We start from the raw sequence: 15,227 nt of genomic DNA on the forward strand, positions 1-15,227 counted from the left end.
TCATCGCAGTTGTCCATTATGGCTTAGGGTTCTCACTTTTAACTGTCCCTAAGAGCTTAACTGTATATGTAAAAGACAATTTATGTGTTTCCCCCCTTTTTCCTCTTACCCATTAAAGCTCTGTAGCTGTTACTAAAGTAAACCTATTCCTCCATGTGATTTCGTGGTACCAAGCCATTACTGAGGTGGAAGGAAAATAACTCACATTAATATAAGTTCCCTGTTCCTAACCACATTTATTACAGTAATGTCAATGAAACTTACATCTGAGTGTGTTCAGCATCACAGCCCAATTATGTTACTGGGAACAGCAATTTAGATATATTATTAATGACAAAGAATTTTGGGGGGTGAATTTGGAATTCAGACCCAAGGACTTCCATGTGTTTATCATTTAGCATTCATACTTCTTTTTCAAAGTATGTTTCCTTGTTTAGTGTTAACTCTGTATGTCCGCGATTATTACATCAAATCATTGTAGTCTGTTGTTCATACTTTTAGCATGTTCCTAAACGTAAGTCCATAGAACTAGTTTGACATTTATTTCACCCTATTGTAATACAAATGTTTTGATGGTGTTATATAGGATCTGAGCTCATGCCAAAAGCTCTTTCCACCAGAATAGTTGGAGGAATATGGTGGTTTTTCACCTTGATCATAATCTCATCCTACACTGCTAATTTGGCCGCCTTCTTGACTGTTGAGAGAATGGAATCCCCCATTGATTCTGCAGATGATCTGGCAAAGCAAACTAAGATAGAATACGGAGCTGTTAGAGATGGCTCAACTATGACCTTCTTTAAGGTAAGGTGGTGTTTGCATTATCAGGTGACAATTTTTCTTGAACTAGATGGTAAATGTGAATGGAGAAATCAAATGAACCTGAGATATTCATGTCGGAATAGCTGCGGGAAACTGTGTGTGACCTGCACTGTTCCATTGCCGAACTCAAAGATCTTTGCTCAAAGCCATACTGCTCAGTCTGCAAAGGAACCCTCCATTGCACAAGCAGCCCAAAATAGATTGGAGCCACCAGTAAGCCCTTCAGAACTCCAGCTCAGCATTTGGGAAACAGCCAAAACTTACTGCAGTAAAAGACAAATTGGGGGAAATGTGGCCAGTCAGTCTACAGAATCCCAAGTGATATATCACCAGTTGCCTTTACTTTGTGTTATTGGCAGAATTACACACAATATCAAATTAGCACTTATGTTGGGATAATTTGAACCAACTCTGGCAGTTATCTATCTGAACTAGTTGGAAAGATGTACCACAGCTAAGGAAATATAAACAAAATTACATAATTATATAATTTCAAAACTATGTTATATAGATATAAACCAAATATATTTTACACCTGGAGTATCAATGGTGATGAGGTAATAGTAGCAGCCCTTCCCACATTTCTTGGGAGGGGGCTTCCGAGAGGAGATCTGCCAGAATTTTATGGTACCTGGGACACATGCCCAGGGACCATTGGTTTGCACCTTTAACTCATAAAATAAATCACGTCTTCAATTCTAACACATTTTATTCTGGAATAATCACATTAAATTTAATTTAGTTCACAGGGGCAGCTCTCAGTTTATTAGTTTCATACTCTGAGCCTGATTATGCCAACAAGCTATGAATATGGCAGAGCTTTATAAACAGCAGTTGGTAATCTCAGGGAGGAAACACCTGAGCAGATGCAGGTAATTATAGTTATCCACATCCCCACTGTGGGATCTAAGCATGGTGCACAGAGTCAAAGCTAACCTTTAAGAAGCTATCACTGTAAAGACGCTGTGACAGATTGACAAAGCTATGGGAATTTGGAAAGGAATGTGCTCCTGCTATCTCTGCTGTTTTCTGCGAACAGATTTCTATGGTTGCCATCATGACTTTATAAATGGCTGCTTTCAGTTACTGACCACACATTTACAAGTTCATGGTGAAACTGTGGGGTTGGGGTACACAACCTTTATATTCTTGACTCTTCTAAAAACTAGCAATATCTAAGTGTACTAACACAGCTGCAAAAGTACAGTTAATGTCAAACTTCCTTGATACCCTTATTCATAAATAAAGCCTTCCTTGCTGCTTGGAAATGAGATTAATAAACTAACTGCATTAGTATTTAGTACTTTCTATTGTTATTCTGTTGGTGTTCTCCATAAAAGCGTCAAAATAAATAGAATTAAAGAATAGTTGTATTTTTAAACCATTTCCCCATTTGTTTCCTTATGAGAAATATGTACATTTCTCCTATATCATTTATAAACATGTTTTTGCTAAGAAGGCTCTGGAAGCTACAGCCAAAAATTTTTTTTAATACTGTGCACACTTATAAATCATGCAACACAGAGAAGCTGAAATGCCACTATACAAGAAAGGCATTGCCCCTCAGAAGCCCATACCAGGAAAGAGTTGTAGCAAAGCTTTCAGGGCATGACAAATATTGGAAGTGCCCTGAGATGGTGTCAGGCTTGGGCTGGCAGGCAATGAGGAGAGGGAGGAAGAGGGGGAGGCTGAAGTGCTGGAGCCAAGGCTGGAGGAAAGAAATCCTCACCCTTCCTCAGATCCAACACGTCTGGATGGAGAGGCAGGAATCCCAGCTCTCCTATGCTCAGGAGAGGAGAGCCTCATGGAAGCTGCAGAGGACACCCAACAGATGCTAGGAGTAGATGAACAGGAGTCGGAAGAGTGCAGCCTTGTCACTTAAGACCTGGTCATGTCTCACAGGTGAGAACAGATTCACCCAGCCAGATACAATGTGGACTGTGATGCATGCAAAAAGCCTGTACATTTGTGTGGCAGCGGAATGCCAACACAAACAACCAGGCCACTAAGGGAGAAAGGCAAAACACTTGCAATGTCAGTCAGTCAAATTTATTTGCTAAAAACCACTGGTCATAACAAAACATGCAATTGATTTAAAGTTAATTTCCAGAAATTGCCATGTGCCTGATGGCCACATGAATCACTTCTAAGTTGTGCTTCAGTGCTAGTGATGCTTTAAGTCATTCTCTCTCTCTCTGCCCTTGTTTGCTTCTAAACACAGAATCATAATTCCTTTTTGTTACCGAATTGTTGTGAGGTAGATTTTATTGGTTTTACTGAACTGTAGCACTGTCTTAATTTTGTATATTATTTTATATGTCACCTAGAGAAATATTTTAATTAGGTGATTAATCAATGGAATTAATTAATAAATTACTTATTTCACAATACTGCTGTAAGGATAAATACTGTAATCTGGCACACTGAAACCAGTGTTGCTAATTAATTACAGATTTGCATTGCCAGAATGTGTGTGTCTTTCCAGATTGCAGTTATGTGGAAATTTATGTTGCCCTACAGTAAAATATGGGTTATACAAGTGTTTGCGATGGTATTCAATGCATACAAAATAACCTTGACATTTAAGTCAAAAACAATGTTTTGTTTAAAATAGCATACTAGAAGAGACATAGTAAAAGTTCAAATACTGAAAAGTCTAAGGTTAAGTTTCTGCTTAAAGATAAGGTAACATCTCACTGCCTTGGGGCCATCCCAGAAGATTATATTTACAGAGACATCCTGTCTCGCAAAGTATTGGCTACACCCATCCATGAATATAAAGACTCTGTAATGGGATTCAACTCTTGTTTGGTGAAGGCAATAGGGACTTTATTCACAAGCTGTTTCCTTAAAGATTTATGGGAGAGGATCCTTTTAACATGATGGAAATGTACTGGTTTCTATGCAAGACTAGAAATATAAGCATCACCATGTAAGATCCTGGTACCATCCAAAGTGATATTCATATTCTGTATGCAAATCTCAACTTCTTAAGTATTTTTTTTAAAAAAACCTCAGGTGTTTTCCAGCAAACAGAGATGATTTGAATAGCAGATATCACTAGCAAAAGAACATATCCCAGTCAGTGATGGAAGAACAAGGCTGGGACTATAATGTTCTTTATGAATAAAAGAAAACACAGTTGTGTTTTGGGCTCTATAAATTTAAAAATTGAACCTGTATTTTGAATATTCAGTAATTAAACAGTTCACCTGCAATTTTATAATGGAGACCAGGGGCCTTGGTTATCCTGAGCACTCATTTAAGTTCCTGTATTCTTTTTTATTAGTTTCCCTTTATATTTTTGTTTGAAGCTAACAAACTGTCTTTCTTTATCAGACTGGACTATTTTTAAGAACAATACAGTACATTCTATCACAGCTGAGCAAGAGCACAGCTCTTTTCCTATAGAACACCTGGCAGTAATTGTTCTGTACTGTCCATCAGTTTTCCATTGTAGGTCTCACTGGGTCACAAACAGACCACAGGCCTCTATGGTATTTTGTGACAAATGGTGTTAAAAGAAGCCATGTGCTCATTATATTAGCTGTTGGAAATTTGTAAAAGTGCTGACCCATAAGACTACATTCAGCAGAATATATCTGAATGGAAAAGATTCCCATTTCTCAAAGGATTCTCCTACACTCAACAACCAGAGCTGATGCCAACCAGCAATGTGAGGGTTTTTTTAAAAAAAAAATAGTGTGTGAATAGGACCTATTTCTGACGCTTGTGACTTCTATTCTTAGAAATCCAAAATATCAACTTATGAGAAAATGTGGGCATTCATGAGCAGCAGGCAGCAGACAGCGCTGGTAAAGAACAATGACGAGGGAATCCAGCGTGTGCTCACCACCGACTACGCTCTGCTTATGGAATCAACCAGCATAGAATACGTCACTCAGAGGAACTGTAATCTCACCCAGATTGGAGGGCTCATTGATTCCAAAGGTTATGGTGTAGGAACTCCCATTGGTAAGAAGTGTATGAATATCAGTGGTGATTGCTAGACTGAGATAGGTAAATTAAAATCCTTTTTATCTGACAGATTCACTGCTTTGCAAGAGCTCTGGTAGGTCGAAAGAGTTCCAATGTTTTTCACAAATATATCCAAATAAGCCCCACAAGCTATTATTTTATATTCTTTTATATCCTCTTCTCATTTTAATAATGAGAAAAAACAAAGAGGCACTCTAAATTGATGGAACTTTCCTCCCGTAGAGGTTCACCTAAACCCCAGGCCTCAACAGCAGCAAGATCAATTGCATTGACCTGGTAGTTTCCAGCATTTCCTGCCCTATTTCCCTACCAGCTAGTTTTGCTTCCTCTGTTGTGCTTGCCTTCTTTAAGGCACCAAGGTGAGCTACTAGGGCAGCCAGGCTGGGGCCTTTTTCATCGGAAGAAGTTAAAGATGGAGGTGGGTACTTTGAGAGGGACAGTTGCCATTTCCTTTCCCTTTCTGTACTTTGAAAACATGCCTGGCACTCGCCAGATAATTGTTCCTCAGTTTCTTTGGTCCTAAAGAGGAAAGAGTAGATTTCATGTCAAGTGCAGGCCTCTCCTTGCAACATCTAGCAGCTTATTCTTCTCCAGATTCACAATATGCAGGCTGCTCTCAGAAAAAGCAAGAGTAAAGCCAGGCACAAGGCCACTTAGGGAAAGCCCAGCAAGGCCCCAGTCATCTGGGTACATTGGACCACACCTAGCACAACAATGGCATGTTTGGCATGAAACGGAGTAATTATACTGGATGTCTAGGGGAGCCCCCTGGGCAATGTTCTCCACACATGTAGAGCTACAACCTTAATATGACTAATAAATACTTTCAATAATTTCAGTAAATTTGAACAATTGTGTCAATTCATCATTCCAGTTTAATGCTGCTGATTTTTAATATTAGGATTCTAGATTAGCCTTTAGGACTAGGTTTATCCAAGTTCTCTTAATTTGTAAAGTATTGTTGCATTTTGACTAATGTTTCAGACTGTATTTGAATTTCTTTCATGACAGCAGTCGTCAACCACTGCCCCCAGGAGAAAATGCAAAGGTTCCAAGATAATGATTGATGCACTGTAAAGATTTCAGGGCAGTGATAAAGATTCTATGCTTCAAGCCCAAAACAATGAAGGAATAAATTAGAACAGATGGTAGCTCCTTAGGGAGAACGTATGCATCAGAAATACAGCTGGGGGATGTAGTTATAAGAGGTTTCTTATATGATTAATATGAATTTAAAGAAAGATTTGGGAAGATATGTATGTGTTTATGGTGAAATCAATAATCTCAATGTCATCCACACAATTGAAACAAACAAAAAAGTTAAAATATTTCATAAGCTACAATGCTCGCAAAATCAACAAACTCAAATGTTTTCTTGCATTATTGCTCTGCGGTGTTGTTGAACTGCCAACAACAAAAAACAAATGCACAAGATGACTGATGGGAAAGTCAAGTTTCTCCAGGATTTACAGACATCTGACAACTTTGTCAGCCTTGCCACTAACAGGTGGGTTGGTTATAGGAAGGGATAGAAAAGTTTATTTTGTCCAAATATTCTTCTACATAGATGGAACGGTTAGAAAACCAAAACTCCAAGGTACTTTCTACATTACTAATATACATGTTTCAGGATTGAACTCTTAACACTGAGAACTTTATCTGTGATTGAGGCGTGATCAGTGCTGGATAAATTAAAGGTTCAGATGTCTGGCTGTAATATTACTTTCCGTTTGGATAAAGAGCAGTGTTATCCAACGAACAGAAAATTGGATCTCAGGTCAAAGTCCTACTAAGCCATGGGATCAATGGCTGAACAAAGAAATCACCAAGATTCAAAAAGACTAAAAAGAACTATTGCCCATTCCGTGTGGTATAACAAGTAATATGAATAACCAGCATAAGTAACATTGTTACAAAGTCCAGTTCTGGATGCCTTGAATGCACATTATATATTTTAGTGCTCTTGATATTGTCAACTTAGTACTACTACTACTACTACTACAGCAGCTATACAAAGAGCTGGATCAGACTGGTAACTCTACTTTTGCCTAGGCCCTTGCCTGAATGTCATATTCAAACCTTCTTGTTTTGCTTCCCTCCCACCCTGGCCCAGGCTCTCCTTACAGAGACAAAATCACTATTGCCATTCTCCAGCTACAAGAGGAAGGAAAGCTGCACATGATGAAGGAGAAGTGGTGGCGAGGCAATGGTTGCCCTGAGGAGGACAGCAAAGAAGCCAGTGCACTTGGTGTGGAGAACATTGGGGGCATCTTCATAGTGCTTGCAGCAGGACTTGTTCTTTCTGTGTTTGTAGCTATTGGAGAATTTATTTACAAATCGAGGAAAAACAGTGACATCGAACAGGTAGGTCGAGTTTGAGTGGGTCTGTGTGGTACAAAAATGTGTTCGAGTGTGGTTTGAGATTGGGAGACTGAACCCCAAAACTGCTCCCTCTCCATAGATTCCAAAAGTCTATCTTTGTATACAGGGTCATTTGCCAGCAGCAGCTGTCAAGGTTATGTTGTGACCTGGCAATACGGTACTTGCCGAGAGTCTATCTCGGCCTCTTTCTGCATAACTGCTTCGTTGCAAGGTAGAATGCAGTGCTTAAGCTACCTACCTAAGAAGCTGGTCAAGACCCAGGTTAGGTTTTTGCAGGCTTTGGCATTTCAGTGCAAGAGCTCCCATGGGAATCTCAGCTTTAGAATAGGCTCTGTGAGTCAGACTCCTCCACTAACAGTCTGCCAGACTTTCCGGCACTGCCTTGTGTACATTTGTTAATGAGGAGAGGGAAGTACCAAGGGCTCCATCCAATTTTTGATACTTGGCAAAACTGTGCAGAACTTTTTGGCACAGTTAATATTGCGCACAGTTGTTGTTTTATTGTCGGAAATCAAGCATAGGCTTGGCTTGGAAGGAAATAAGGCAGAAATATCTAGCTCTGGATGTAGCCTTGCTGTATTTCCAGCTATGTACCAGTTGATTTGGGACATCCTATAATGACACCAAAGCAGATGATCGAGAGCTAAATTCCCAACACCAGTACAAGAGAACAGTGCCTTGGCACCTGCTACTCAAACAGAGAGGTTACAATGTCTCTATGAGGTTCAGAGGTGTTGCTGACATGCCCATCATAAAAGCTGACAGAGTGGCTTCAATTCATTACTTCTGGAAAAGCCGTGGCCGATCCTGAGATTATAGCATGGGTGTTTCCTTTGCTATGCAGCAACAGAGAGCTTTCCAGCTCTGCTCAAATAATGCAGGAGGCTGCTGCAGCCACTGTGGCTTGAGGCTCTGCGTGTCTGAACCACTAAGGATAGGATCTGCCTGCTATTTTGAAATCTATATTTATAATCCTACCTTTGGAACATTTTTACCTTAAAATTAGCAAATAATGCATGGCGAGTTGCCTGATAGATGGTTGCTTTGTTATTAGAGCAACTATATAATACAGTAAAGGTCAGTTGCTTCTATGCAAATCCTGTTAAAATGACTGGGGACTGCACAAGAGCAGTGTTTGCTGGGTGGCATATGTTTTCTACAGTCTTGAAGCCAGTAAGAAACAACACATTCACTTCAGTGAAACTGATAAATTCCTACTATGTACAGATCAGCATTCTGTGCATCACAAGAGGAGAATTCTGACATAATACATATCATATTTATGTAAAATCATCTCACTGTACGGCAGAAACTTGTAAAGAGCAGGGGTGGATGAGCAGTTGCCCCTATTTTGTTTATCATTATCGTTATGCAGGTTGGTAGGTTCTGCCCTGTCTACTGTAATGTCTGCCTTAAAATTTACCTTGAAAAATTAAGAAAATTAATGTTGGCATAACTTTCTTCTTTGTTTTCATTATGAGATTATGTGCAAATGTTAATGGTCATCAGGATTCCTTTCTGTGCTCTGATTTAATCAATGTACACAGGTTAATCTTATCAAGATTCCTTTTTGCATGGTGTCAGCAGAAATTTTGGGGGGTGGAAGTACAAGCTGGATACGGCAACAAACTCTCTGCATATGCAGAAGTTTGAGAAGTCAGATAATCAAACCCAGAAAAATGGTGGATCAGTAACACATCACTGCCGCTCTTTTAAAAAGTTCAGGTAACTCAGAAACCCAAAATCTCAGAAGAAATCTCATATGCATCCCTGGTGAATGGTAATATGGGTATTATTCTGCTCCTCTATCATTAGTCAGTGAAAGAATTAAGAGAACTGTAAAGGATAAAGCATTCATACAGATTGCTTGGTTCTTGAAAATATGAACATTTAATAATCTAAAGTACAAATATACATGATCTTCAAAGGTTAACTTATGGCACCTCCAGACTGCCACTATTTTGCGGCAGGAATTCAAGCACACACTGGAAGTTTAAGTTTGTTTAATGAAGCGTTGATTAAAGGGCTCTTTCACCCTAGCACAACAAATCCATTTTTAAATGACTTTTTGCTGTTTGGAAAGAGATAGGGAAATACAGTGAGAAGTATGGAAGGAACAAACAGGAAGACATACAAACACCCTACAAGCAAATCAGGATAAATGCTCAGTAAAGACAATATATAATCAATCCTCCACATAAGCTTTGTGCAAGAAAATCTTGATGAATGCTCAATAAACAGGTTGTCTGGAGGGGCCATTAATTTTTCGTCTTTTTGACAGTTTTCATTTCCCATTTCCTATAGTTTTGGTATCATTCTTATTTAAAACTTTCTTGTTGGTTTGCTTAACCATTATTATCTTTATTTTTCTTTTTTCCATCTTTTCCTTTCTGCATGCGAAAAGGCCTTTTGTTTCTTTTATGGACTGCAGTGCAAGCAAACGCATCCATCCAACTCCACTTCTGGGACTACCTTATCTACGGAGTTAGACTGTGGCAAATTAATTCGGGAGGAACGAGGGATTCGAACACAACCCTCAATTCATACTGTATAGTTACAGTAAAGCAAAGGTGTGTGCACCTAAGGCATACCTCTTCAACAATGTACATTAGCAGGAAACCATATTTTGGCTGGAATCCAAAGAAGAACATGGTGGGTTGTATTCAACACAGCACTAAGCTAAGTCAGCACAAGGATTTCTTCTTCCACAATAGAACTTTCTCTCCCTCTCCTCCCCACAGCCAACCTCTAAATCTCTTCTGGGTTTCCCCAAAAAACCTCTGAAGCAGATTTGAGGCCAGAATGTAGGGAAGGGGGGAAAACCCCCTTTACTCTTGCTAATCCTTCTGCCAGCACAACTATTCAGTTGAATACTACCCACTGTGTTAAAGTCAGTTCTGGGCTAGAGTTTCTTATAGTAGCCCCACGTGTCAAATAGCAAATGGCTTTTGAAAGTGAAAGGACTTTCAAAAGCAGGTTGTGGTATTTTATCAGGAGCTGCTGTTCAAAGATTTAAAAAAATCCTACTAGGTATACCTACCACTTGAGTGTCTAAAATACTTTTAAGCTTTTTCTACCAAGGCTTTATGTTCAAACTGTTGGATGATTCTGCAGTCATCCTGAGAATTGGTATAGTTAAAAATGCATTCTAAATGCCACATCACAGTGTAACCGAATGCTATGATTAATAACTGTTGTTTGGTAAAATACAGTGGAACCTCTGGTTACAAACTTAATTCGTTCCGGAGGTCCGTTCTTAGCCCGAAACCGTTAGCGGAGTCTGTAACCCGAAGTGTTTGTAACCCAAGGTACCACTGTACAAGATACATTGGAAAGGGCTACTACACATCAGATGTAATCCCTATCCACAGTGCATTGGTTTGGAGCAGGCCCACATTCTCATTTGTCTAACAATGTGGAAGGAAACATGCATCCCTATCCATTCTCTTTTATGAGGATGTTAATTCCTATCAACATTGCAAGATTTGTTGTCTTGGATCACTCCACCAGTAATGTACCTTGCTGCTTACATCTGTTTTTGGATTGGGGTCAATAAATTTTTACCATTCTTTTTGCATGATTCAGCATTTTCAGGTAAGACAAATTTGTTTGAATTCTATCCTGGCAGAACTAATTAGAGTACCAGCACCTGAAACCAAGGGTTTTAGATAATAAGTTTTACCCTGCACTAAAAGCCAGTGCTGTTCTTTCTTATCCAGTCATAAGCTTTCAGGTGCCTGTTGACTTCTGAGAACTACCACACGGATACAGACAGTTCCATTCTTTGCTGACAGCTTTGTGCCCGTGAAGTCAAGATTTTCAAAAAATCGTATATTTCTAACTAAAATCCAGTTGATAGAACTTACCAAAGAAATTGCAGTATTTATATGCCATAAAATATCTAGGCTTCACAAGCCAGTAATGAATCCAATTTCCAAATTACTCTAGTATAGCATCATAATGTGATAACACTGTCCATTTGCATATCACTTCAATTAGTTAACCTTACTTGTGCTTCATTGTGTTGTATTTTCCAAATACAATTATGAGAATGTTTTGGGCAAAATGCAATGCTATCTTTCAAACTCATAAATACACTCAATCCTATTGGGGCCATTACATGTGTGAAAGCATGCTTCCATGCATTTAGAATCATAGAATCATAGAATCATAGAATCATAGAGTTGGAAGAGACCACAAGGGCCATCGAGTCCAACCCCCTGCCAAGCAGGAAACACCATCAGAGCACTCCTGACATATGGTTGTCAAGCCTCTGCTTAAAGACCTCCAAAGTAGGAGACTCCATCACACTCCTTGGCAGCAAATTCCACTTGTCGAACAGCTCTTACTGTCAGGAAGTTCTTCCTAATGTTTAGGTGGAATCTTCTTTCTTGTAGTTTGGATCCATTGCTCCGTGTCCGCTTCTCTGGAGCAGCAGAAAACAACCTTTCTCCCTCCTCTATGTGACATCCTTTTATATATTTGAACATGGCTATCATATCACCCCTTAACCTCCTCTTCTCCAGGCTAAACATGCCCAGCTCCAGCTCCAGCTCCCTTAGCCGAATGGTAAACAGCTCCCTTAGCAGAATGGTAAACTGCTTGCACCAGCTGTTTCCCATCCCTGATCCAGCATCTGGAACTGTGTTTACAGAGCCCATTTTTTAAAACTGAAATCTCATCTATCATCTATACTATGGCCAGTGTAAATATTGTAGAGTTGTAGTCAACAAAGTTTTACTCAGAGTAGACCCACTGAAATGAATGGACATGATTGTGTTTGAGCCACTTGTTTTGATGCATCTACTCGAGTAAATATCACTCATAATTTGTCTCTCTCCACCCCCTTAAAATTCTTCACTTTTCAGTTGACAGTGTTTGCAGTAGGTCCAGGACTTGTTGGGAACCCACTAAGGACAACTAAGTTCAACTTCAAAACTGCTCACACACTTACACCCCAGTTATCATTGCTTCTACTTCAGAGCTAAACTGATTTGAGTGGAAAGTTATTGTGATCAGAATTGTTACCTTAGACATCAACAAAACTTTTAGTTTAAAATAAGATTCTAGGAATGACACAGTGTCATCAGTTGTCTACTTCAAATTATGGTCCTAAATGCTCACCCCCTTTATTTACACAACATTGCGCTTTTCTCCTCTTATGTAACCTTCAGTTTGGCCCAAGGCAGCAGAGTAATATTTAATTTAATTTAATGCAATACTTTTATGAATTCTGCTTCCAATTTATGCCATCGCCAATTGATCAACATTTCTATATTTCTATACTCCCCTTGACTTCCATGTTCTGTAAGCTAACTACCGTATTTTTCGCCCCATAAGACGCACTTTTTCCCCTCCAAAAATGAAGGGGAAATCGGGGTGCGTCTTATGGGGCGAATGCCTGCAAGCCTCGCGCGCCCGACAGGAGGTCCCACCGGGTGCGCGAGGCTTGGGGCGGCAGCCTGTCGCCCGAAGCACGGGGAGCCCTCGGGAGGGCTCTCCCTGCTTCGGGCGAGTGTCTGCAAGCCTCGCGCACCCGGCAGGAGGTCCCACCGGGTGCGCGAGGCTTGGGGCGGCAGCGGACTGCTTGCGCGCACCTAGAAGCTTGGGGCGTGCTGAGCTCAGCACGCCCCAAGCTCCTGGTGTAGCGCAGCGATCCGCTAGCCCTGGGAGAGCCCCGCGGCTCTCCCAGGGCTAGCGGACTGCTTGCCGGCACGCAGAAGCTTGGGGCGCGCTGACCTCAGCTCGCCCCAAGCTTCTGGATTAGCGCAGGGGTCCGCTAGCCCTGGGAGAGGCGCCCGGCTCTCCCACGCTAGCGGAGACCTTGCCGGCACGCAGAAGCTTGGGGTGCGCTGAGCTCCGCACGCCCCAAGCTCCTGGTGTAGCGCAGCGCACCTGGGGGGGAAATAAATTTTTTTCCCTTTATTTCCCCCCAAAAAATCTAGGTGCGTCTTATGGGCCGGTGCGTCTTATGGGGCGAAAAATACGGTAAACCATGGTTACAAGCTGCGTATCAATGACTCACTGTTTTCTCTTGTATTCACTTTACCTTTGTATCTTGTTTATAAATTCCATGTTATAAAAAGGAATCTTGGCAAAGGAAAGAAAACAAGTCAATGGACATGTTGGATGTATTTCTGACAGGCATGCAACTTGCACATGGGGTTTGCATCCAGCTCCCGTGTAATCAATCTGGCACCAGACCAGGCAGCCCATTAGCCTGACTTTGCCCTTGCACATTTCTATATACTACATGGATTTTCAATATAAATGGTACCAGAGCCACACAGCCATTTGCTGACACATGCACAACAGCCTTTTCCCACATACAACTCATGATCTCTAGATTATAGCATGTGTCTTTTTTACTATTTATAGACACAGACACTGCTCATTGTCTGCTTTTAAAACAAAACAGAAGCTCTGATTTATCCAATTAAGATAAATTTTAAATTATTTGAGCATATTACTGAAACTCTTGCTACCTTTCCTTCTCCATTTTCCATACAATTCTGGCATAGAGCATTTCAGATGTACTCCATTTTTCCCACGTTCCCACATGACCAGAATAATTTCTAGAATGGATATTTTGTGGCTCTTCAGTTGGCCCAGTCAGCATGTCCAAGTGTCAGAGTTTATGGGAGTTGTAGTCTAGCAACATCAGCAGGCCCTAAGAGTGGCCGCTCCTGCTCTAAGCTTTTGGATTTATTTTTAAATCCTTCCTTTCCTGAATAGCAAACACTCATTAAACATTTTGAGATACCTTACACTAGCTAGCAGCAGCTTTTGAGGATTTCAGATAAGTTTCAATGAGCTGTGGTTTTTCACCACAAGCAATAATTTCTGTTGTCCATCTGTCCATGCATAACATAGACTAGAATTAAAAGAAAAACACCACTTCCACCATAGCAATCTTCACAATCATCTTCTTTGTTTTTAAACAAAGGAGCTACAAACTCCCATTTCAGTGTAGTATATGGGAAGGGAAAGAATGAAATCCCTGTTGGCTGCCTATAAGTCTTCCTACATACCTCAACAGGCTCGGTAAATTATAGCTCGAGTCCTTTCCAGTTTCTTTCTTGCAATTTAGTCTCTTTGTTGCAAAAGAACAATTGATTGCAATTCTTGAGACGAAAAAATTGTACATGGGTTTGAGAACTCAACTTCTGGTATTGGCACTTGGCAATATAATCTGGGTGCCCACAAATGTTTATTACTGTTAACCTATTTCTTTGTTACTTCTCACCACTTCAGTGATATGTTGCTGCTTAAAATGTTCCTGTTTAAACTGTTCACGCATGAAACTTATCTAAGAAGTTCTAGTCACTCTTTGAAAAAAAGAAAACAAGCATTGGTCTTGCTTCCTACAAACTTAAACAGGAGAATAAAGCTTTGGAAAAGCCTTTTGATATTGCATTTTGGACATGCTGAAAAAAGCATGAAAAAGTTCAACACAATAGACAGAATTTTGGCTACATTTTCTGGTACAAAATCAGTAAGGGGCAAAATGACAATGAGGTAGAGCAGGTGGCGGGCAGTCTAATGAGCAACCAAAATAAGACTAAGTACTTGGGTGTAAGCTGATTTTGTTCTGTTGAAGTCCATGGTAATGAACTAGCTAAAATCCCAAAACTTGGATTTTGATCAGGATGTGCAAGTTTAGTCCCCAAAATTGTACTTAGCTGAGGTACCAATCCTAGCTTCACTGCTGCCTCCCTTTGTCAGTTATTCAGAGGAGACTTCAAGGGTGGGAGAGTTCACTCATTGTGCTGGTGGCAAGAGTGAGACGGGTATTTCCTTGCATTGCCTAGGCAATGTTGTGTTGCTTCCCTCTCTTCTTGTACTCAACTGAACTGCAGCAGCACAGCAAAGGAAATAGCAAAATTCATCTGGTTGCCTAATCAATGTGGGGATGCTTCCCTTTCTTCCAGTCCTTTGATGGGGCTCACTTCTCTTGTGGGGTCAAAGTTTGCAAACAGCTGCAGAATAACAAATTAAACGCATGGTTCAGGGTTTTCAGAAAC

The 15,227-nt window shown here is 40.4% G+C and overlaps 1 protein-coding gene and 1 long non-coding RNA gene across 8 annotated transcripts in view; one reads left to right on the top strand and one right to left on the bottom strand.

Annotated features, from left to right (window-relative positions):
- The window catches only part of GRIK1 (glutamate ionotropic receptor kainate type subunit 1), a 154,609-nt gene that overhangs the window by 138,344 nt on the left and 1,038 nt on the right, over positions 1 to 15,227 (top strand). For 4 of the 6 annotated variants that reach the window (XM_081199526.1, XM_081199529.1, XM_081199525.1 and 1 more), the window contains 3 exons: positions 587 to 804; positions 4,572 to 4,797; positions 6,935 to 7,185. In XM_081199526.1, coding sequence (XP_081055652.1) covers positions 587 to 804; positions 4,572 to 4,797; positions 6,935 to 7,185 — 695 coding nt within the window. Of the gene's footprint in view, positions 1 to 586; positions 805 to 4,571; positions 4,798 to 6,934; positions 7,186 to 9,607; positions 9,774 to 15,227 lie in introns of all 6 variants that reach the window. The other 2 variants (XM_081199527.1, XM_081199530.1) reach the window with 1 other exon arrangement.
- LOC308589949 overlaps positions 1 to 15,227 on the bottom strand; it is a 74,696-nt gene that overhangs the window by 46,036 nt on the left and 13,433 nt on the right. The gene's annotated exons all lie outside the window — the stretch shown is intronic.

Source organism: Podarcis bocagei, assembly GCF_964188305.1.
Source record: "Podarcis bocagei genome assembly, chromosome: 6".
In the NCBI taxonomy this organism is placed as follows: domain Eukaryota; kingdom Metazoa; phylum Chordata; class Lepidosauria; order Squamata; family Lacertidae; genus Podarcis; species Podarcis bocagei.